General features: G+C 40.3%; 1 protein-coding gene across 16 annotated transcripts in view; it reads right to left on the reverse strand.

The window, feature by feature from the left end:
* GANC (glucosidase alpha, neutral C) overlaps positions 1-25,267 on the reverse strand; it is a 108,326-nt gene that overhangs the window by 70,189 nt on the left and 12,870 nt on the right. For 14 of the 16 annotated variants that reach the window (XR_004185187.1, XM_021940463.1, XM_021940465.1 and 11 more), the window contains 3 exons: positions 22,840-22,967; positions 11,581-11,763; positions 6,900-6,945 (listed from right to left, as the gene is read on the reverse strand). Coding sequence is in view for 15 of the 16 variants with exons in the window: in XM_021940463.1 (XP_021796155.1) it covers positions 6,900-6,945; positions 11,581-11,763; positions 22,840-22,967 (357 nt within the window). In the remaining variant the exon portion in view is untranslated. The remainder of the gene's footprint in view (positions 1-6,899; positions 6,946-11,580; positions 11,764-22,839; positions 22,968-25,267) is intronic. The other 2 variants (XM_021940469.1, XM_021940468.1) reach the window with 1 other exon arrangement.

The following is a 25,267-nucleotide window of genomic DNA, read 5'->3' on the forward strand; positions in this document are numbered from 1 at the left end:
TTATTATTCTGGCTAGCAGTCTATCTATTCTGTTAATCTTTTCAAAAAACCAGCTTCTGGATTCATTGATTTTTTGAAGGGTTTTTCATGTCTCTATCTCCTTCAGTTCTGCTCTGATCTTAGTTATCTCTTGTCTTCTGGTAGCTTTTGAATTTGTATACTCTTGCTTCTCCAGTTATTTTAATTGTCATGTTAGGGTGTCGATTTTTAGATCTTTCCTGCTTTCTCCCATGGGCATTTAGTGCTATAAATTTCCCTCCAAACACTGCTTTGGCTGTGTCCCAGAGATTCTGGTACATTGTGTTTTTGTTCTCATTGGTTTCAAAGAACTTATTTATTTCTGCCTTCATTTTGTCATTTACCCAGTAGTCATTCAGGAGCAGGTTGTTCAGCTTCCATGTAGTTGTGCAGTTTTGAGTGAGTTTCTTAATCCTGAGTTCTAATTTGATTGCACTGTGCTCTAAGAGACTGTTTGTTATGATTTCCATTATTTTCCATTTGCTGAGGAGTATTTTACTTCCAATTATGTAGTCAATTTTAGAGTAAGTGCGATGTGGTGCTGAGAAGAATGTACATTCTACTGATTTGGGGTGGAGAGTTCTGTAGATGTTTATTAGGTCCACTTGCTGCAGCGTTGGGTTCAAGTCCTGAGTATCCTTGTTAATTTTCTGTCTTGTTAATCTAATATTGACAATGGGGTGTTATAGTCTCCCACTACTATTTTGTGGGAGTCTAAGTCTCTTTGTAGGTCTCTAAGAACTTGCTTTATGAATCTGGGTACTCCTGTATTGGGTGCATATATATTTAGGATAGTTAGCTCTTCTTGTTGCATTGATCCCTTCACCATTATGTAATGCTCTTTTGTGTTTCTTTCAATCTTCGTTGGTTTAAAGTCTGTTTTATCAGAGACTAAGATTGCAACCTCTGCTTTCTTATTTATTTTTTGCTTTCCATTTGCTTGGTAAATATTCCTTCCTCCCTTTATTTTCAGCCTATGTGTGTCTCTGCACGTGAGATGGGTCTCCTGAATATAGCATACCAATGGGTCTTAACTCTTTATCCAATTTGCCCATCTGTGTCTTTTAATTGGGGGATTTAGCCTGTCTACATTTACAGTTAATATTGTTATGTGTGAATTTGATCCTGTCATTATGATACTAGCTGGTTATTTTGCCCATTAGTTGATGCAGTTTCTTCATTGTGTTGATGGTCTTTACAATTTGGTATGTTTTTGCAGTGGCTAGTACTGGTTTTTCCTTTCCATATTCAGTGCTTCCTTCAGAAGCTCTTGTAAGGCAGGTCTGGTGGTAACAAAATCTCTCAGTATTTGCTTGTCTGTAAAGGATTTTCTTTCTCCTTTGCTTATGAAGCTTAGTTTGGCTGGATATGAATTTCTGGATTAAAATTATTTTCTTTAAGAATGTTGAATATTGGCCCCCACTCTCTTCTGGCTTGTAGGGCTTCTGCAGAGAGATCTGGTGTTAGTCTGATGGGCTTCCCTTTGTGGGTAACCCGACCTTTCTCTATGGCTGCCCTTAACATTTTTTCCTTCATTTCAACCTTGGTCTGACGATTATGTGTCTTAGGGTTGCTCTTCTCAAGTAGTATCTTTGTGGTGTTCTCTGTATTTCTTGAATTTGAATGTTGGTCTGTCTTGCCATGTTGGGGAAGTTCTCCTGGATAATATCCTGAAGAGTGTTTTCCAACTTGGTTCCATTCTCCCTGTCACTTTCAGGTATACCAATCATAGGTAGGTTTGGCCTTTTCACATAGTCCCATGTATCTTGGAGGCTTTGTTCGTTCCTTTTCATTTTTTTTCCCTCTAATCTTGTCTTCACTCGTTATTCCATTAAGTTGATCTTCAATCTCTGATATTTTTTCTTCCACTTGATCAATTTGGCTATTGATACTTGTGTATGCCTCATGAGGTTCTCATGCTGTGTTTTTCACCTCCATCAGGTCATTTACACTCTTCTCTAAACTGGTTATTCTAGTTAGCAATTCCTCTAACCTTTTTTCAAGGTTCTTAGCTTCCTTGCATTGGGTTAGAACATGCTCCTTTAGCTTGGAGGAGTTTGTTATTACCCCACTTCTGAAGCCTACTTCTGTCAATTCATTAAACTCATTCGCCATCCAATTTTGTTCCCTCACTGGTAAGCTGTGATCTTTTGAAGGAGAACAGGCATTCTGGTTTTTGGAATTTTCAGCCTTTTGGGCTGGTTTTTCCTCACCTTCACGGATTTATCTACTTTGGTCTTTGATGTTGGTGACCTTTGGATGGGGTTTTTGTGTGGACGTCCTTTTTGTTGATGTTGATACTATTCCTTTCTGTTTGTTAGTTTTCCTTCTAACAGTCAGGCCCCTCTGCTGCAGGTCTGCTGGAGTTTGCTGGAGGTCCATACCAGACCCTGTTTGACTGGGTATCACCAGCAGAGGCTGCAGAACAGCAAAGATTGCTGCCTGTTCCTTCCTCTAGAAGCCTCATCCCAGAGAGGCTCCTGGAACATGCCAGCCGGAGCTCTCCTGTATGAGGTGTCTGTTGACCCTTGCTGGGAGGTATCTCCCAGTCAGGAGGCATGAGGGTCAGGGACCCACTTGAGGAGGCAGTCTGTCCCTTAGCAGAGCTCGAGCGCTGTGCTGGGAGACCCACTGATCTCTTCAGAGCTGGCAGGCAGAAATGTTTAAGTCTGCTGAAGTTGTACCCACAGTTGCCCCTTCCCCCCAGATGCTCTGTCCCAGAGAGATGGGAGTTTTATCTATAAGCCCCTGACTGGGGCTGCTGCCTTTCTTTCAGAGATGCCCTGCCCAGGCAGCAGGAATCTAGAAAGGCAGTCTGGCTACAGCAGCTTTGCGAAGCTGCAGTGGGCTCCACCCAGTTCAAACTTCCAGATGGCTCTGTTTAGACTGTGAGGGGAAAACTGCCTACTAAAGCCTCAGTAATGGCGGACGCCACTTGTCCCACCAAGCTTGAGTGTCCCAGGTCAACTTCAGACTGCTGTGCTGGCAGTGAGAATTTCAAGTTAGTGGATCTTAATTTGCTGGGTTCCGTGGCATTGGGATCTGCTGAGCTAGACCACTTGGCTCCCTGACTTCAGCCCCCTTTCCAGGGGAGTGAACAGTTCTGTCTCGCTGGTGTTCCAGGCGATACTGGGGTATTTAAAACAAACCATGCAGCTAGCTTGGTGTCTGCCCAAACAGCCACCCAGTTTTGTGCTTAAAAACCAGGGCCCTGGTGGTGTAGGCACCTGAGGGAATCTCCTGGTCTGTGGGTTACCAAGACAATGGGAAAAGTGTAGTATCTGGGCCAGAATGCACCATTTCTCACAGCACAGTCTCTCATGGTTTCTCTTGGCTAGGGGAGGGAGTTTCCCGATCCCTTGTGCTTCCCGGGTGAGGCAATGCCCCACCCTGCTTCGGCTCACCCTCCGTGGGCTGCACCCACTCTCTAACCAGTCCCAATGAGATGAGTCGGACACTTCAGTTGGATATTCAGAGATCATCTGCCTTCTGCGTTGATCTTGCTGGGAGCTGCAGACCGGAGCTGTGTGGCCATCTTGCCAGCGTACCACATTTTCTTTTTTTCTTTTTTTGAGATGGAGTTTCGCTCTTGTTGCCCAGGCTGGAGTGCAATGGCGCAATCTTGGCTCACGGCAACCTCCACCTCCCAGGTTCATGTGATTCTCCTGCTTCAGCCTCCCTAGTGGCTGGGATTACAGGTGTGCACTACCATGCCCAGTTAATTTTGTATTTTTAGTACAGACACGGTTTCTCCATGTTGATCAGGCTGGTCTCGAACTCCCAACCTCAGGTGATCCGCTTGCCTCGGCCTCCCAAAGTGCTGGGATTACACGCATGAGCCACACACCCAGTCCCACATTTTCTTTATCCAGTCTATCATTGATGGGCACTTGGGTTGGTTCCATGTCTTTGCTATTGTAAATAGTGCTGCAATAAACATACATGTGCATGTGTCTTTATAGTAGAATGATTTATATTCCTTTGGGTATATACCCAGTAATGGGACTGCTGGGTCAAATGGTATTTCTGGTTCTAGATCCTTGAGGAATCACTATACTGTCTTCCACAATGAACTAATTTACATTTCCACCAAGAGTGTAAAAGCGTTCCTATTTCTCCAGAGCCTCGCCAGCATCTATTGTTTTTTGACTTTTTAATAATCATCGTTCTGACTGGTGTGAGATGGTATCTCATTGTGGTTTTGATTTGCATTTCTCTGATGATCAGTGATGATGAGCTTTTTTTCATATGTTTGTTGGCCATGTAAATGTCTTCTTTTGAGAAGTGTCTGTTCATATCCTTTGCCTACGTTTTGATGGGGTTGTTTTTTCTTGTAAATTTGCTTAGGTTCCTTGTAAATTCTGGATATTAGCACTTTGTCAGATGGGTAGATTGCAAAAATTTTCTCCCATTCTGTAAGTTGCCTGTTTACTCTGATGATCATTTCTTTTGCTGTGCAGAAGCTCTTTAGTTTAATTAGATCCCATTTGTCAATTTTGGTTTTTATTGCATTTGCTTTTGGCGTTTTCATCATGAAGTCTTTGCCCATGCCCATGTCCTGAATGGTATTGTCTAGGTTTTCTTCTAGGGTTTTTATGGTTTTGGGTTTTACATTTAAGTCTTTAATTCATCTTGAGTTAATTTTTGTATAATGTGTATGGAAGGGATCCAGTTTCAGTTTTCTGCATATGGCTAGTCAGTTTTCCCAGCACCATTTATTCAATAGGAGATCCTTTCCCCATTGCTTGTTTTTGTCAGGTGTCTCGAAGATCAAATGGTTGTGCATGTGTGGTGTTATTTGGTTATTTCTGAGGTCTCTGTTCTGTTCCACTGGTCTATATGTGTGTTCTGGTATCAGTACCATGCTGTTTTGCTTACTGTAGCCTTGTAGTATAGTCTGAAGTCAGGTAATGTGATGGCTCCAGATTTGTTCTTTTTGCTTAGGATTGTCTTGGCTATATGGGATCTTCTTTGATTCCATACGAAATTTAAGATAGTTGTTTCTAATTCTGTGAAGAATGTCAATGGTAGTTTGATAGGAATAGCATTGACTCTATAAATTATTTTGGGCAGTAAGAAAACTTCAGGCCAATATCCCTGATAAATATCAATGTGAAAATCCTCAATAAAATACTGGCAAACCGAATCCAGCAGCACATCAAAAAATTTATCCAACGTGATCAAGTCAGCTTCATCTCTGGAGCAAGGCTGGTTCAACATACGCAAATCAATAAACATAATCCATCACATAAACAGAACCAAAGACAAAAATCACATGATTATCTCAACAGATGCAGAAAAGGCCTTTGATAAAATTCAACATCCTTCATGTTAAAAACTCTCAATGAACTACATATTGATGGAATATATCTCAAAATAATAAGAGTTACTTATGACAAACCCACAGCCAATATCATATTGAATGGGCAAAAGCTGGAAGCATTCCCTTTGAAAACCGGCACAGGACAAGGATGCCCTCTCTCACCACTCCTATTCAACATAGTAATTGGAAGTTCTGGCCAAGGCAATCAGGCAAGAGGAAGAAATAAAGAGTATTCAAATAGGAAGAGAGGAAGTCAAATTGTCTGCTTGTAGACGACATGATTTTATATTTAGAAAATACCATCATCTCAGCCCCCAAAACTCCTTAAACTGATAAGCAACTTCAGCGAAGTCTGAGGATACAAAATCAATGTGCAAAAATCACAAGCATGCCTTTACATCCACACTAGACAATCAGACAGTCAAATCCTGAATGAACTCCCATTCACAATTGCTACAAAGGGAATAAAATACCTAGGAATACAGCTAACAAGGGATGTGAAGGGCCTCTTCAAGGAGAAGGAACAAGTGAGGACACAAATGATAAAACATTCCATCCTCACGGATAGGAAGAATCAATATTGTGAAAAGTGCTCTTTTGAAGATACATCTGACTGGGAATGAAGAGAGAGATGATTTCTGGAGTGTCCATTCTTCACAATTCAGCAAAATAATCTTTTTAAAATAGAATAAGACCATGCACCTCTGCTACTTAGAACTGTTCCAAAGTTTTCCTTTGCTCTTATGACAAACTCAGAAAGGTTAATATGGCTTGGAAGAAGGTAAGCTCCATGATAAATGGGGGACTTATATTTTTCAATGATGTCTCACCAATTCCATGAAAAGAGACTGGGATATAGGAGGCACTTAACAAATAATTGTTAGATAAAAGAATTATTACAAATCTGCCACAGCACTGCCCTGCCTATCTCTCTAGCCTCGTTACATACCACCCTTCCCTTTGCTTTCCTTTCTCCAGCTAAAATAAATATATATTGCATACATATTCCATTTCTTCAAATGGAATATGCTCCGTCCTACCTCCAGATCTTTGAATATGCAGTTCCCTCTACCTGGAATGTTCTTTTCCCCACTTTTTGACTTGTGTATACTAACACATCAGTTTCAGCTTTAACATTATTTCCCTCAGAAGGTCTTTCTTGACCCTCATCTTGGCCAGATCTCTTGTATTCTTCTGTAGCACAATTTTGTAACACTCCTCATGCTTGTAATTACTTACTTAATGTCTATCTTTCCCAGTAGATTCTAATTTCCATGAGAACAGGTTTGGGATTTGTTTTATTCAAGGCTGATTCTCCTTGCCTAGCAATAATGTCTGGCAAAAGGCAGGCACTCAGGAAGCATCTGTTTTTATGAATGAATGAGTGAATGAATGAATGAGATGACAAGGTGAGCCAAAGAAACAGGTGGTCCTATTTATATGCAGTAGATCATTTAACAAGCACCCTTCCGTAGAAGGAAGAAAGATAATTCCTTATATGCCCTATCATTATGATGATGGTGAAAAAGATAACAATAAATAGATCAATCTAGATTACCTGAGAGGTGTCCACTGATGCCTCCTCCTCATTTTCTTTAGCAGCTCTGTTTTAACATAAATAAAGTTGTTTCACTCAATGGCAAGACTGATAGAATTTTGTTCAATGATAAAGATTTTCATTTCCAACTTTTGAGACCCCATAAGTTATATCTTTAATGTATTAAATATAACATCATTATAAAAATAAAAATGAAGCCAGGTGCAGTGGTGCCTGCCTGTAATCCCAGCTACTTGGGAGGCTGAGGCTACAGTGTCACTTAAACCCAGGAGTTCGATGTCAGCCTGGGTAACATAGTGAGCTCTCATCTTTAAACAATAAAAAAAAATTTTAAAATGAGTTTATAAAATTGGACAGTAATGATGAACATTCATCTAATAACTTCATTTCTTAATGTAGAAGTATTTTAATTTTGTTAACTCTTTAAAAAATGCTTTTATCATTTTTTATTATAAATGTTAAACATGCTCATAATATTTCAACAAAACCTAAGTAAGCAAGGTAGAACATAGCTCCCTTCACTCAGTGTGACTCTCCTTACTCCCAGAACACAGCACCATAATGTACAGTCTTTTGGAATGACTGTGACAATTTAGTCTTCCACCTAGAGTTGTATTTGAGCGCTCATTTCCCCACATTCTTAACAATGTTGGATTTTATCAATCTTTCAGTTTTTGCCAAATCTAAAATTGTAGAAAAAATAAATGTATTTCAGTTTGTATTTCTATGAGCATGAATGATGTAGGCTAACTTTTATACATGTAATGGGCAACATAGTGAGACCCTGTCTTCCAAAAAAAAAAAGAAATGGAAAAAGAAAAAAAATTTGAGTGAAAAATATATTACAAAAGGATATATACAGCATACTTTTATTACATAAAAGTTTTTTTAGAAAAGGCAAATCCAAATAATATGTTGTTTGGAAATTCATACATATGTGGGAATGCAATTAAAAACCCCCAAGGAGGCCGGGTGCAGCAGCTCATACCTATAATCTGGGCACTTTGGGAGGCCGATGTGGGTAGATTACCTGAGGTCAGGAGTTCAAGACGAGCCTTGAACCCCTGGTGAAACCTTGTCTCTACTAAAAATACAAAAATTAGCTGGAATATGGTAGTGGGAGCCTGTAATCCCAGCTACTTGAGAGGCTGAGGCAGAAGAATCGCTTGAACCTGGGAAGTGGAGGTTGCAGTGAGCCAAGATCGCATCCCTGCACTCCAGCCTGAGCAACAACAGTGAAACTCCGTCTTAAAACCAAACCAAACCCAAGGAAGTGATTAACACAAAATTTAGTAAACTGGTTACCTCTGAAGGTAAGATATACTATGCTAACACCAATCAAAAGAGAATAAGAGTAGATGTATTAATTTCAGACAGAACAGATTTCAAAGCAAGGAAAATTTGAGGGGATAAAGAAGGATATTACATAATGATAAAGGGATTAATACTCCAAGCAGACATAACAATCCTTTTTTTTTTTTGAGACGGAATTTCACTCTTGTCGCCCAGCTTGGAGTGCAATAGCGTGATCTCGGCTCACTGCAACCTCCACCTCCCGGGTTCAAGCGATTCTTCTGCCTCAACCTCCTAATTAGCTGGAACTACAGGTACATGCCACCACACCTGGCTAATTTTTCATATTTTTAGTAGAGACAGAGTTTCGGCATGTTGGCCAGGCTGGTCTTGAACTCCTGACCTCAGAAGAACTGCCTGCCTCGGCCTCCCAAAGTGCTGGGATTACAGCCATAAGCCATTGTGCCCAGCCCAACATAACAATCCTTAATGTGTGTATGAGTCTAACAGAACATCAAACTATATAAGGCAAAAACTGATTTGTTGAGCTTTTTAGCCATTGTTAGGATGGAGTAGTGCCTTCTAACCTCCTTACATGCCAGATGGGAAACTGGAAGTCCTTGACTTTTAATTTTGTTCATGCTGTGTGTGTGTGTGTGTGTCTATAATAAAGCTTATTTTTTTTTCTTGTGTTGCTTTCTGAGTAGAATCAAAGCTTAAAATGTGTAAGTAACCAAATGCATCAATCTTTTCCTATGGCTCTTCAGTTTATGTCACACTATCACAATTACAAAAATATTGTTCTATATTTTCTTCTATTTTTGTCTTGTTATGTTTAATTTTAATTCATCTGCAATTTATTTTTGTTAATGTTATGAGGTTAAAATCTAACTTAAAATTTTTTCCAGTTAGATCATCTGATTTTTCTAACACAAATATAATTATAAATATAAATGTAAATCATGGAACTATAACTACCAGTACAACCTCTATGGAAGGCAATTTGGCCATACCTGTGAAAAATATAGGCCGGGCTCGGTGGCTCACGCCTTTAATCACAGCACTTTGGGAGGCTGAGGGTGGATCACGAGGTCAGGAGATCGAGATCATCCTAACACAGTGAAACCCCCTCTCTACTAAAAATACAAAAAGAAAATTAGCCGGGCATGGTGGCGGGCACCTGTAGTCCCAGCTACTTGGCAGGCTAAGGCAGGAGAATGGCATGAACCCAGGAGGCGGAGCTTGCAGTGAGCCGAGATCATGCCGCTGCACTACAGCCTGGGCGACAGAGCGAGACTCCATCTCAAAAAAAAGAAAAAACTACAAATGCACAAACCATCTGATCAACAACTATCTTTTTATGACTCTATACTATAAATATACTTGTATATCTGCACAATGACACATATTCAAGGTTATTAGTAAACTAGTTGTAAAACAAGATTAGAAACAACTTTAAATTCCTCAATAGAGAATTTACTCAGTGAATCACAGTACAGCCATAAAACAGAAATTATGTAGCTGCTTTAAAGAAATTAAGAATTATCATACTGTTAAGAGAAAAAAAGCAAGGTGTAGAATAATGTGTAAAGGTGGCGCCATTTGTGTCAGGAAAGGAAAAGTCAAAGAATATATATATAAAATGTATATACATAAATTGTTTCTGAAAGGATACACAAAAAAACTGGAAACACATTACTTTCTTTTTTTTCTTTTTCTTTGAGACAAAGTCTTGCTCTGTTGCCCAGGCTGGAGTGCAGTGGCGTGTTCTCAGCTCACTGCAACCTCTGCCTCCCGGGTTCAAGTGATTCTCCTGCCTCAGCCTCTTGAGTAGCTGGGACTACAGGTACGCGCTACTACACCTGGCTAAATTTTTGTATTTTTAGTTAGAGATAGTGTTTTACCATGTTGGCCAGGCTGGTCTCGAACTCCTGACCTCAGGTGATCCGCCTGCCTTGGCCTCCCAAAGTGCTGGGATTGCAGGCATGAGCCACCGTGCCCGGCCAGAACACATTACTTTCAAGGATGGAAAGTGGGTCGCTAGAGGACAAAGGGGGAAGGAGATTCTTTACTACTATTATATAGAAATGTGTATTAATATATACTCCTTTGTACCATGTGCCTCTTCTACATAAGTAAGTAAAAGGATCAACTTAGATAGGAAAGGAGCAACGTTTAAAAGAAAACAGAACAAAATCATGGGCGTTTACAAAAGAAAAAAAAGCGGTTTTTGTTTGTTTGTTTGTTTGTTTTGAGACAGAATCTCGCTTTGTTGCCCAGGCTGGAGTGCAGTGGCACAATCACAGCTCACTGCAGTCTTGACCTCCTGGGCTCAAGTGATCCTCCCACCTCAGCCTCCCAAGTAGTTGGGACTACAGGCGCATGCTATTACACTCAGCTAATTTTTTTGTAGTTTTTGTAGGACAGGGTTTCACCATGTTGCCCAGGCTGACCTCAAATTCTTGGGCTCAACTGATTTGCCCAACTCGGCCTCCCAAAGTATTATGATTACAGGCGTGAGCCACTGCACCTGGCTAGAAAAAAGGCTTTAAATATAAAGAACATGGGTACTGGGTACACAGATATTTGTTATGCTATTATTAGTATTTTTCAGTTAAACAAGTACTTGGATATTCATAAGAAACTAACAGAGTAGGTGGAGAGATTATAGGGATTTTAAATTTTCTTCTTTTCAATATTTTCTAATTTGCCTATGATGAACAAGTATTAGTTCTGAGATGAGAAGATGGTATTTTTAATATCAAAATTTTAAAATACAAATGAGTTGAAACTCAGAAAAATCACTATGTTGGAATAAGGAATGTTGAATGTTTTCTGCAGACCATATGATATGTTTATTATTGTGATAAAAATAGAAAGAACTATAGACTATAAGATTTTAAAACAGTATTGGTAAGAATGGAAGAAGAATCTTTTCCTTACCACCACCTCCTAATTCATGTGAGCGCCCACACAAACAGTTTTGATCAAGCAGATGGTCTCAGAAAATTCCTGGACAACTATTCAAGTCTAGGGTCATCTGTGTTATTGTAAGGCAGTGAAGTGAAATTACGAAGGTATGCTAGTTCACATTAACATTTGTCGGGTCAACAGGATGCTTTTATAGAAGGGTGTGTAGGGTAGAGAATGCCATCAGTCACACACAGGACATGTTAAGAGTGTAACATTTACAAAAGTTTGGGAATTATTTTTGTCATAAAGCCTGTATTCACCTTCACAGGTGAAAAGATAAAATTTCTCAAAAACAATACTAGAGTAAATAAGGCAAATCAATTTTCTATGGTGATATGTTATCTGTTTAGGCAACTGATATTCATTAATCAGGTTATGTTAAGGTCTTTATGTGTCAAGTAATGCATAAGAATACCTTTGCTTGTGAAGAATCTGTAAATGCTCAAAGTATAATTGGCCCAGGGAATTTATGCTAATCACAACCTCTTCTTCAGACACCAAGTCTACCTTGAATGGGTTTGCTGTGATATGGCACTTCAGGCCTCCTTTTCCATCTGCCAATATCAGACTCCCTGTGTCCCCTGAGCATGAAATCAGCCTAGAAAACAAAGCAGGAAGAGAAAAACAAGCCGCTATAGGTTTACATGGCCTTATGTGATTTGTACTGCCAAGTAATTAATTAGTAAATCACTATTCATGTGACATAGCCATAGATAAGGCAATAGAGAAACGTTAACGAGAGCATTGGCTTTGGTGCCAAAGAACTTAAATTGAGCATAACTCTACATATACTTTATAACTTTGGATAACAAAGTTATCCAACCTTTCTAGGTTTTGGTTTCCTTATCTGTAAGGTGAAAATAACAAAAGGAACAACAAAATTTCTGCAGAGAATTAAATGAGATCACATGTGTAAAGCTCTTGACACAGTGCCAGACACATTTAAAAAAAAAACAATAAATGTTAGCTATCATCATCGTCGTCATCATTACCTTGGTCTGGAATGCCTAGTAACTTTCTAGATTTTGGTGTGCAAAATCTAAATATTGTTTTTCTTTCTCATTCCAATCACATACTCAGAAACCGAGGAAATAACACAGATTGGGTCCACAGTGAGATGGAACTGGGTCAAATTTTTATTTACCTATTTATTGCCTGATTCCCACCAGCCTCCAATTTCACAGGTACACTGTTAGGATGTTTTAGATCCACAAGAATTATGTAAGCTCAGACACAGCACTTAAAATCCCTCAAAGCTAGATAATTCCCTTTCTCCAGTGCACAGTGTGCCTAGTAAATGTTCACAGGACTCTTTAAGGAAGGTAAAAAGAGACAGTTTAGGTTCTTATTACGTCTTTTCAGTCCTTCTCCATGGATTCTATGTCTCCTCTTCAAGCAAGATGCTTCGGATCTGGAAATTAACTCTGGAGAAGGCTGAGAGGCTGTCTCTCACTGTTCAATGAACCTAGACAGAGTTCTTTTGATTATTCCATTAAGTAGGACTGTGGTTCGTATTTGTCAGTCTAATGTACCCCGCCATAAATTGCTTACTGCCCCAAGCGTTAAACCATTTTGAGTACTACATGGGCCCTACCACACATAATGGAATTATGTTCACCTTGTCTCTGACAACTAAATGTTTCTACTCTGCCTCTGCTACCTGGAGTCTCATTATCTCCACTGAAATCAGGGAGACCATTTTAACGGCATCATTTCCCACCATCATCTCCAGACCACAAAAGGAAGACGTTCACTACAGTGCTTTCCAAGTACTCCCTCATCAGTTTCTCAGTGAAGGGGGTATGTTCTGGATCTCGTGGGGAACAGAATCCAGAGGGGCTAGATGAGCTGGTTGCATGAAACAAATCCACTCCAACATCTTTATCTGTCTAAGTCTATGGATCATTTCCTCTATACCATGCCAAGGAATTCCTGATATCTCAGCTTCACTCAAAAGAATCCATAGCTGAGTTCAGATGATAATTAACCAACTAAGCCATCAATCAGAGCCATTCTCAGCTGCCCAAGCTAGCATATCAAATCTACATTCTCTGGTACGTGTTCCTGTGTCAATAAATTTAGCCTGATCTACAATTAAGTTCCTTCTGGTCTAGGAATTCCTCGGAAACCATTTCCATGCATATTTCCCAGTTTTTTTTTTTTTTTTTTTTTGCCATTATGTAGTCTTACAATTTTTCAGGCATGCAAGCCTTCTCCCCCTGGGTTTGTCTGTAATTGGCTCTCTGGGCATGTCAGAATCTGACTTTGATGGTGGGTCTGGAGGCAGTGAAGGGTGGTAGGGGTTGGGCACAAGGAGCACTGGAATCCCTGTGCATGTATATTTTAGGTGAAGTCAATACAGGGTATCCAAGCAAGGCAGGATCAGTTTCACCTGCCTTCATAGGAGGGATTGCTTCTGCTGAAATGGGAGGGCCAGTGAAATTTTGAGGTTTGACTATTTAGAATTATCCAACTCTTCCCAAATATTGTTATTCAATTTTTTAAAACTTGATTTTTTTTTTAAGAGACAGGGTCTTGCTCCATCACCCAGGCTGGAGTGCAGTGGTGTGATCATAGTTCACTGCGGCCTTGAACCACGGGGCTCAAGTGATCCTTCTACCACAGCCTCCTGAGTAGCTAGGACTACAGGTGTGTGCTACCATGCCTGGTTAATTTTTAAATTTTTTGTAGAGACGCAGTCTCACTTTGTTGTCCAGTCTGGTTTACAACCCTTGACCTCAAGCAATCCTCCTGCCTTGGCCTCCCAAACTATTGGGATTATAGGTGTGAGCTGCTGTACTCAGCCTGCTATTCAATTTTGAAGAGTTCTAGGTTTTCCCAGTTACTGCCTGAAATTCACAGACCTGATGAGGCTATGAATTCAACTTATGGCCTAATTCAGAGCCTGCAATATCAAACTCTGCCTCTGATTTTCAGCTACATGTACCTGCAGCTACAGTAGATAAGAGGACTTTTAGGATTGTCACAGAAAATTATCAATCTTCTGACAATACCTTGAGCTAAGAATTTAAAGCCCTGAGACTACAGTTTTCTTTCTTTAAACTCTTCAGTGAAGTTGAAGCAGCCAAGCCACCCTAGAGCTCTGAATTCTGCATGATAATCATGATGCAGTATGGCCCTACCTCTTGGTCTGCTTTCAATGGGCCACTTTATTTTAGTTGACCACCAGTAGTCATTTAAGTAACGTTGCCACAGAATTTTGTGGTCTATTATTAGTTGTATTAGTTTGGCAGGGCTACCATAAGAAAATATGACAAACTGGGTAGCTTGAACAACAGAAATTTATTTTTCTTAATTCTGGAGGCTAGAATTCCAAGATCAAGGTGTCCGAAAGTTGGGTTTCTTGTGAGGCCTACTTCCTGGGCTTGCAGATGGCTGTCTTCTCACTGTATCTTCACGTGGTTGTCCCTCTGTGCCTACGTCTGTGTCCTAATCTCCGCTTCTCACAAGGGCACCAGGTTTAACGGATTAGGGCCTACCCTAATCACCCCGTTTTAACTTATTTACTGCTTTAAAGGCCCTATCTCAAAATACAGTCACATTCTGAGTACTAGAGGTTAGGGCTCAACACCTGAAATTTTGGGGGAACACAATTCAGCCTGTAACAATAGTATCCCATCCTCTATTGGTAAATACATCCTCACTGCCTCCAAATCCAGCTAGGTCAGCCAGTCAATCTCATATTCCCATCCTTGAGGGGCTATTGCTTATATTCATTTCTAACAGCAACTGCTATATCAACCAAGGCTCTATTGTAGAAAACCAAAACAACTCTGGCTATTTTAAGCAGAAAATAAATGACTTCATATGGATAATCTGTTGCTTATGACATCATGGGAAGGGTTGAGGTAGTAGGTTCCAGGCTGCATGTCCAGGAATGACCCCTAGAACAATACTGTGTAACTGTATGGCCAATTGACCTTCTATCTTAGCTAGAATCAGGAAGTTGAGTTATCAGAAGTCACTATGATAACTGCTGGGCTCTCGGATCATGCCACCTTAGCTATAATTCAGAGATGAGTAAATCATGGCCTTAACTAATGGCCTTAAGAGTCACTCTACAGGTACAAAATCCATATAAGCAAAAAGAGGAACTCAGTTCTGAAATCCAGGTTTTTTTAAGTGCATCTGACTGGTGGAAACTGAATTACATCAGAACCTATAGCAAAAGGGAGTCTGGGAAATGAAGAAATGTAGTTTTTAGCTTTCCAGTTACTACAGTAGCCAAAGGCCCTCCAGAAAGAAGTCAGAACAGAAGCAGAACTAATACCATATTTACCATACCAAATGAATTATCACCTGGACCCTAAATCATGGCAAAGACAGCATGGAAAGAGAAAATTACACATTAACTTACTTATGAACACAAGTGTAAAAATTGTGAAGGCTGTATATTCTTCAGGATAACAGAAAATAACATATTGTGGCCAGGTTATATGTATGCATTGATTCAATTGCCAAACTGCAAAAGACTTCAGAAACAGTCTCTTTTAAGTTCTTATTCAGGGCAGGCATTGTGGCTCATGCCGATAACCCCAACACTTTGGGAGGAAGAGGAGGGAGAATCATTTGAGGCCAGGAGTTTGAAATCAGCTGGGGCAACACAGCAAGACTCTGTCTCTATCAAAGAATAAAATTTTAAAAAATTATGTTTACTAAGTTATTGGCACATAGTGTGGCTCAGTGAATAGATGTATTTTAAACTTTTGATGATTCTATCATAAATGAATTAATTTCTCATTATAATGTACTGACTTTTTTTATTATACTTTAAGTTCTAGGGTACATGTGCACAACGTGCAGGTTTGTTACATATGTATACATGTGCCATGTTGGTGTGCTGCACCCATTAACTTGTCATTTACATAAAGTATTTCTCCTAATGCTATCCCTCCCCCCTCCCCCCACCCACAACAGGCCCTGGTGTGTGATGTTCCCCTTCCTGTGTCCAAGTGTTCTAATTGTTCAATTCCCACCTATGAGTGAGAACATGCAGTGTTTGATTTTCTGTTCTTGTGACAGTTTACTGAGAATGATGGTATCCAGCTGCATCCATTTCCCTACAAAGGACATGAACTCATCCTTTTTTATGACTGCATAGTATTCCATAGTGTACATGTGCCGCATTTTCTTAATCCAATCTGTCACTGATGGACATTTGGGTTGGTTCCAAGTCTTTGCTATTGTGAATAGTGCCACAATAAACATATGTGTGCATGTGTCTTTATAGCAGCATGATTTATAATCCTTTGGGTATATACCCAGTAATGGGATGGCTGGGTCAAATGGTATTTCTAGTTCAAGATCCTTGAGGAATTGCCACACTGTCTTCCACAATGGTTGAACTAGATTACAGTCTGACCAACAGTGTAAAAGTGTTCCTATTTCTCCACATCCTCCCAGCACCTGTTGTTTCCCAACTTTTTAATGATCACCATTATAACTGGTGTGAGGCAGTACCTCACTGTGGTTTTGATTTGCATTTTTCTGATGGCAAGTGACGATGAGCACTTCTTCATGTGTCTGTTGGCTGCATAAATGTCTTCTTTTGAGAAGTGTCTTCATATCCTTCACCCACTTTTTGATGGGGTTGTTTTTTTCTTGTAAATTTGTTTGAGTTCTTTGTAGGTTCTGGATATTAGCCCTTTGTCAGATGCATAGATTGCAAAAATTTTCTCCCGTTCTATAGGTTGCCTGTTCACTCTGATGGTAGTTTCTTTTGCTGTGCAGAAGCTCTTTAGTTTGATTAGATCCCATTTGTCAATTTTGGCTTTTGTTGACATTGCTTTTGGTGTTTTCGACATGAAGTCCTTGCCCATGCCTATGTCCTGAACAGTATTGCCTAGGTTTTCTTCTAGGATTTTTATGGTTTTAGGTCTGACATTTGAGTCTCTAATCCATCTTTAATTTTTGTATAAGGTGTAAAGAAGGGATCCAATTTCAGCTTTCTACATATGGCTAGCCACTTTTCCCAGCACCATTTATTAAATAGGGAATCCTTTCCCCATTTCTTGTTTTTGTCAGGTTTGTCTAAGATCAGATAGTTATAGATATGTGGTATTATTTCTGAGGGCTCTGTTCTGTTCCATTGGTCTATATCTCTGTTTTGGTACCAGTACCATGCTGTTTTGCTTACTGTAGCCTTATAGTATAGTTAGAAGTCAGGTAGTGTGATGCCTTCAGCTTTGTTCTTTTGGCTCAGGATTGTCTCGGCAATGTGGGCTCTTTTTTGGTTCCATATGAACTTTAAAGTAGTTTTTTCCAATTCTGTGAAGAAAGTCATTGGTAGCTTACTGGGGATGGCATTGAATCTATAAATCACCTTGGGCAGTATGACCATTTTCACGATATTGATTGTGCCTATCCATGAGCATGGAATGTTCTTCCATTTGTTTGTGTCCTCTTTTATTTCATTGAGCGGCAGTTTGTAGTTCTCCTTGAAGAGGTCCTTCACATTCCTTGTAAGTTGGATTCCTAGGTATTTTATTCTATTTGAAGCAATTGTGAATACGAGTTCCCTCATGATTTGGCTGTTTGTCTGTTATTGGTGTGTAGGAATGCTTGTGATTTTTGCACATTGATTTTGTATCCTGAGACTTTGCTGAAGTTGCTTATCAACTTAAGGGAGATTTTGGGCTGAGACGATGGGGTTTTCTAAATATACAATCATGTCATCTGCAAACAGAGACAATTTGAATTCCTCTTTTCCTAATTGAATTGAATACCCTTTATTTCTTTCTTCTGCCTGATTGCCCTGGCCAGAACTTCCAACACTATGTTGAATAGGAGTGGTGAGAGAGGGCATCCCTGTCTTGTGCCAGTTTTCAAAGTGAATGCTTCCAGTTTTTGCCCATTCAGTATGGTATTGGCTGTGAGTTTGTCATAAATAGCTCTTATCATTTTGAAATACGTTCCATCAATACAGAATTTATTGAGAGTTTTTAGCATAAAGGGCTATTGAATTTTGTCAAAGGCCTTTTCTGCATCTATTGAGATAATCAAGTGGTTTTTGTCTTTGGTTCTGTTTATATGCTGGATTACATTTATTGATTTGTGTATGTTGAACCAGCCTTGCATCCTAGGGATGAAGCCCACTTGATCATGGTGGATAAGCTTTTTGATGTGCTGCTGGATTCAGTTTGCCAGTATTTTACTGAGGAGTTTTGCATCAATGTTCATCAGGGATATTGGTCTAAAATTCTCTTTTTTGGTTGTGTCTCTGCCAGGCTTTGGTATCAAGATGATGTTGGCCTCATAAAATGAGTTAGGGAGGATTCCCTCTTTTTCTGTTGATTGGAATACTTTCAGAAGGAATGGTACCAGCTCCTCCTTGTACCTCTGGTAGAGTTCAGCTATGAGTCTGTCTGGTCCTGGACTTTTTTTAGTTGGTAGGCTATTAATTATTGCCTCAATTTCAGAGCCTGTTATTGGTCTATTCAGGGATTCAACGTCTTTCTGGTTTAGTCTTTGGAGAGTGTACGTGTACAGGAATTTATCAATTTCGTTTAGGTTTTCTAGTTTATTTGCATAGAGGTGTTTATAGTATTCTCTGATGGTAGCTTGTATTTCTGTGGGGTCGGTGGTGATATCCACTTTATCATTTTTTATTGCGTCTATTTGATTCTTCTCTCTTTTCTTCTTTATTAGTCTTGCTAGCAGTCTATCAAGTTTGTTGATCTCTTCAAAAAAAACAAGATCCTGGATTCATTGATTTTTTGAAGGGTTTTTTGTGTCTCTATCTCCTTTAGTTCTGCTCTGATCTTAGTTACTTCTTGCCTTCTGCTAGCTTTTGAATGTGCTTGCTCTTGCTTCTCTAGTTCTTTTAATTGTGATGTTAGGGAGTCAATTTTAGATCTTTCCTGCTTTCTCTTGTGGGTGTTTAGTGCTGTAAATTTCCCTCTACATACTGCTTTAAATGTGTCCCAGAGATTCTGATACATTGTATCTTTATTCTCACTGGTTTCAAAGAACATCTTTATTTCTGACTTCATTTCATTATGTACCCAGTAGTAATTCAGGAGAGGGTTGTTCAGTTTCCATGTAGTTGAGTGGTTTTGAGTGAGTTTCTTAATCCTGAGTTCTAGTTTGATTGCACTGTGGTCTGAGAGACAGTTTGTTACAATTTCTGTTCTTTTACATTCCCTGAGGAGTGCTTTACTTCCAACTCTGTGGTCAATTTTGGAATAAGTGCAATGTGGTGCTGAGAAGAATGTATATTCTGTTGATTTGGGGTGGAGAGTTCTGTAGATGTCTATTAGGTCCGCTTGGTGCAGAGCTGAGTTCAATTTCTGGATATCCTTGTTAACTTTCTGTCTTGTTGATTTGTCTAATGTTGACAGTGGGGTGTTAAAGTCTCCCACTATTACTGTGTGGGAGTCTAAGTCCCTTTATAAGTCTCTAAGGACTTGCTTTATGAATCTGGGTGCTCCTGTATTGGGTACATAAATATTTAGGATAGTTAGCTCTTCTTGTTGAATTGATTCCCTTACCATTATGTAGTGGCCTTGTCTCTTTTGATCTTTGTTGGTTTAAAGTCTGTGTTGTCAGAGACTAGGATTGCAACCCCTGCCTTTTTTGGTTTTCCATTTGCTTGGCAGATCTTCCTCCATTCCCTTTATTTTGAGCCTATGTGTGTCTCTGCATGTGAGATGGGTGTCTTGAATACAGCACACTGATGGGTCTTGACTCTTTATCCAATTTGTCAGTCTGTGTTTTTTAATTGGAGCATTTAGCCCATTTACATTCAAGGTTAATACTGTTATGTGTGAATCTGATCCTGTCTTTATGATGTTAGCTGGTTATTTTGCTAGTTAGTTGATGCAGTTTCTTCCTAACATCGATAGTCTTTACATTTTGGCATGTCTTTGCAGTGGCTGGTACCGGTTGTTCCTTTCCATGTTTAGTGCTTCCTTCAGGAGCTCTTGTAGGGCAGGCCTGGTGGTGACAAAATCTCTCAGCATTTGCTTGCCTGTAAAGAATTTTATTTCTCCTTCACTTATGAAACTTAGTTTGGCTGGATATGAAATTCTGGGTTGAAAATTCTTTTCTTTAAGAAGGTTGAATATTGGCCCCCACTCTCTTCTGGCTTTTAGAGTTTCTGCCAAGAGATCCGCTGTTAGTCTGATGGACTTCCCTTTGTGGGTAACCCGACCTTTCTCTATGGCTGCCCTTAAGGTTTTTTTCTTCATTTCAACTTTGGTGAATCTGACAATTATGTGTCTTGGAGTTGCTCTTCTTGAGGATTATCTTTGTGGTGTTCTCTGTATTTCCTGAATTTGAATGTTGGCCTGCCTTGCTAGGTTGGGGAAGTTCTCCTGGATAATATTCTGCAGAGTATTTTCCAACTTGGTTCCATTCTCTCTGTCACTTTCAGGTACAGCAATCAGACGTAGATTTGGTCTTTTCACATAGTCCCATATTTCTTGGAGGCTTTGTTTATTTCTTTTTACTCTCTTCCCTCTAAACTTCTCTTCTCACTTCATTTCATTCATGTGATCTTCAACTACCAATACCCCTTCTTCCAGTTGATTGAATCAGTTACTGAAGCTTGTGTATTTGTCACATAGTTCTCGTGCCATGGTTTTCAGTTCTATCAGGTCATTTAAGGACTTCTCTACATTGGTTATTCTAGTCTGCCATTCGTCTAATCTTTTTTCAAGTTTTTTAGCTTCTTTGCGATGGGTTTGGACTTCCTCCTTTAGCTGGGAGAAGTTTGATCATCTGAAGCCGCCTTCTCTCAATTCATCAATGTCACTCTCTGTCCAGCTTTGTTCCGTTGCTGGAGAGGAGCTGCGTTCCTTTGGAGGGGGAGAGGCGCTCTGATTTTTAGAATTTTCAGCTTTTGTGCTCTGTTTTTTCCCCATCTTTGTGGTTTTATCTACCTTTGGTCTTTGATGATGGTGACGTACAGATGGGGTTTTGGTGTGGATGTCCTTTCTGTTTGTTAGTTTTCCTTCTAACAGTCAGGAACCTCAGCTACAGGTCTTTTGCTGGAGGTCCACTCCAGACCCTGTTTGCCTGGGTATCAGCAGCAGAGACTGCAGAAGAGTGAATACTGCTGAACAGCAAATGTTGCTGCCTGATCATTCCTCTGGAAGCTTTGTCTCAGATGGGCACCCGGCTGTGTGAGGTGTCAGTACGCCCCTGCTGGGGGTTGCCTCCCAGTTAGGCTACTTAGGGGTCAGGGACCCACTTGAGGAGGCAGTCTATCCGTTCTCAGATCTCAAACTCCGTGCTAGGAGAACCACTACTCTCTTCAAAGCTGTCAGACAAGGACATTTAAATCTGCAGAGGTTTCTGCTGCCTTTTGTTTGGCTATGCCCTGTCCCCAGAGGTGGAGTCTACAGAGGCAGGCAGGCCTCCTTGAGCTGTGGTGGGCTCCACCCAGTTTGAGCTTCCCAGACACTTTGCTTACCTACTCAAGCCTCAGCAATGGCGGGCGCCCCTCCCACAGCCTCACTGCCGCCTTACCGTTAGATCTCAGACTGCTGGGCTAGCAATGAGGGAGGCCCTGTGTGTGTGGGACCCTCCGAGCCAGGTGCGGGATATAATCTCCTGGTGTGCTGTTTGCTAAGACCCTTGGAAAAGCGCAGTATTAGGGTGGGAGTGACCTGATTTTCCAGGTGCTGTGTGTCATGGTTTCCCTTGGCTAAGAAAGGGAATTTCCTTAGCTCTTGTGCTTCCTGGGTGAGGTGATGCCTCGCCCTGCTTCGGCTCTTGCTCAGTGGGCTGCACTCACTGTCCTGCACCCACTGTCCGACATGCCCCAGTGAGATGAACCCGGTACCTCAGTTGGAAATGCAGAAATCACCCGTCTTCTGTGTCACTCATACTGCGAGCTGTAGCCTGGAGCTGTTCCTATTCAGCCATCTTGGTGACCCTCCTGTATTGATCTTTTATAAGGTTTTCATGGAAAAAATAATTTACATAAAACTACAGTGATGATATAGTAAAAATGAAAGCATCTGGCATAATCTTATATTCCTTTGGTAAAATAATATGAAAATATAATGGAAACCAACCAGCAAAACGGAGTTGAAATATCACTGGAAAGTGTTATGAGAACAGATGAAGGTTTTGCAGGTACTTGAAAATGCTTTAGTCCCCAAAGATTGTTTTTCACCTAGACACTGATTATTAATTTACCTTGACTCTAAGTAAAATTACATGTTAGACTTCTGAGAATAACTTTAATTAAAAGTGAGTGTGTCCAACTGTACAAATTACTGTAAGCATGGGAGTTTGGCTAGTGTATTAGATCTCTGGAGCCCTGCTGCTAATCTGAGTGAGTAAATTAAGTAGCTTTCCTTCTACTTGCTCCCATAGTCTGGCTAATAAAACCACTTTCTTTGCGAGAAGGAGAGCAGGGATCAAAGTTCTGCTTCTCCCCGTTAAATAAGTCCTGACAAATCAAATGGTGGATGAAGAAAAAACAGAATGGATAAGGAAAATGGATAGACTTATCCCCAAATAACTGAATACATTAAAAGTAATGGCAAAAACCACAATTACTTTTGCACCAACCTATAACTCTGTAAATGACTGTAGTTTTGAACAGTCAAAATAAGAGGTGCACATAACAAAATTTACTACTCAAGATATGATAAAAGAATATATCAGGCGCATCTCTAAGATACCTCACTCCTTGGCTTACCTTACTGTGCTTGGCTTGCTTGTGAGGACATCAGGAACTTCAAACCTGGGTTTTAGAGGAGTCTCTTCATTAATTTTAAGCCTGAAAATGTTTCCTTCTATACCATAAATTTCAGCCAGGAGAGTAACCTGGAAACAGATTCAAGAGATTACCTTCAACAGGTTACCCAAGTGATGGCCAATTTTGCACAAATTACAATAATTAGAAAAGTATTTGTTTAAATTACAATAGGCCAAGCAAATTGGAGAACAATGGTAATTTAAAAGAAAAGCTCCCAGTTCATGTATGTATTTGCTTGGATATAGCTGTATAGCAGCAAGAAATATCTTCTATGTGTTCTGTGGCTGGTGAACACATAGTTGTCCAAACCAGGATCTTCAGAGTGAAAGGAGTCTCTATTAATAATTACACGGAAAGACAGGCATAAACTGAAACTTGCCTTGGAAGATTGGGACATGTGGCTACTGTATCTATGATAAACTACAGATATGTTAAGAATCAGACTTTGGGTGTTATAAGCAGAGTAACTAGATTCCAGCTGGATGAAAGATGAAGGGTGGCAGGCTACAGAAAAGAGTAGAAAATAAAATGATTATTGGAGTTCTCTAGTGGTGGATGAAATGAGGCTTGCTGCTCTAAAACTGGAATTGATTTGCTCACAGCTGGGAATAGACCCAGGGAACTTTTACAAGAGACTGGGGAACGTAGGTAAAATTCTGCCTACAATGGGACACAGAAACAATGTAGAACCCTGAAGATAATACAGAACTTGAAAAATAAAACACAGAAGAAGAAGCTCTAGGAGAATAGAAATGACTGGATTCAGGTTACAAAATGAGGCACCTAGATCAGAAAAATATTTTAAGACCATGGTTTTCAACTGGTGGGCCATGCTGCACTAGTCAATTGCAATTTCTTCATGAAGTACCACGCCAAATTTTGGTTACAAATGGGTGCCTGTGCTGTTACTGTTATTATGTCTGTTAAACGACAGCTAAACTGGGTAAGTTGTGTGACACAGCTTAGAATGGATACAATGTGGTGCAAGTAAAAGATAAGAAGTATGGAGACTATCAAGCCGGCACCAAAAAGGTGATGTTACTGGAACTTTGCCTCTTGCGAATACAGGGAAGCAATCAGGGCAGTTAAACTGTAACATGATACTGAACAGTGACGGAGTAAACAGTGCTATGGCTGTGGATCCTTTTCTAGATATTCTAAGGCAGGGTTATGATGCAATAGTGATCCATTACTGCTTGCATGTTTAACGTTCTTTTATATATTTAAGCTACTTTCAGTGTACTATCAGAATTTTCACATTTGGAAATATGTCCAAGTACAAAGTTCAAATTGTTAGATTATGTATTGTCTCACTATTTAAACATATATTTCCATTGCTCTCTCAAATTCCATTCAATTAACATTTATTTGGCATCTATTATTGCAATGATTGAACTTTTGAGGAGGCTGCAATTTGGAGGAGATAAAAGAGATGCAAAGCTAACACAGAGCATTCTGCGATGTTTTAAAGCAGAAAGGCAAGAGATTAAGGGGGTTATTAATGATGACTGTAGGGTGAGAAGTTCTGGACGTTTCTCTGGAGGAGTAGACATTTAAGCAGGGCCTTTAGGAATTAGTAAGACTTTGAGTAGGCAAAAATGGGCAAGAACATCCTAAGCAGGGGGCTTAGACAACCAATAATCAGGTTGTCTGCCTATATATGATTAACAATTTACATCTAGTTATTCACTCGAGATTGTCCCATTTTTAGTAAAATAGCTTTCTCTATAAAAAAACACAACTAATTTTTTTTTTTTTTTTTTTTTTTTGAGACAGAGTCTCGCTTAGTCGCCCAGGCTGGAGTGCAGTGGCGCGATCTCGGCTCACTGCAAGCTCCGCCTCCCGGGTTCACGCCATTCTCCTGCCTCAGCCTCCCGAGTAGCTGGGACTACAGGCGCCCGCCGCCTCGCCCGGCTACTTTTTTGCATTTTTAGTAGAGACGGGGTTTCACCATGTTAGCCAGGATGGTCTCGATCTCCTGACCTCGTGATCCGCCCACCTCAGCCTCCCAAAGTGCTGGGATTACAGGCGTAAGCCACCGTGCCCAGCCTATTTATTTATTTTAAAAATCAATTTCTTTTTTTTCGGGGAGCCTGCTCTCACTGTGTCACCCAGGCTAGAATGCAGCAGTGCAATCATAGCTCACTGCAGCTTGAACTCCTGAGCTCAAGGGATCCTCCCATGTCAGCCTCCCCAGTAGCTGGGACTACAGGCATGCAACACCACACCTGGCTAATTTTTTTGTGTGTATTTTTGGTAGAGACGGGGTTTCACCATGTTAGCCAGGATGGTCTCGATCTCCTGACCTCGTGATCCGCCCGCCTCGGCCTCCCAAAGTGCTGGGATTACAGGCGTGAGCCACCGCGCC

Source organism: Papio anubis, chromosome 7, assembly GCF_008728515.1.
Source record: "Papio anubis isolate 15944 chromosome 7, Panubis1.0, whole genome shotgun sequence".
Taxonomy (NCBI): domain Eukaryota; kingdom Metazoa; phylum Chordata; class Mammalia; order Primates; family Cercopithecidae; genus Papio; species Papio anubis.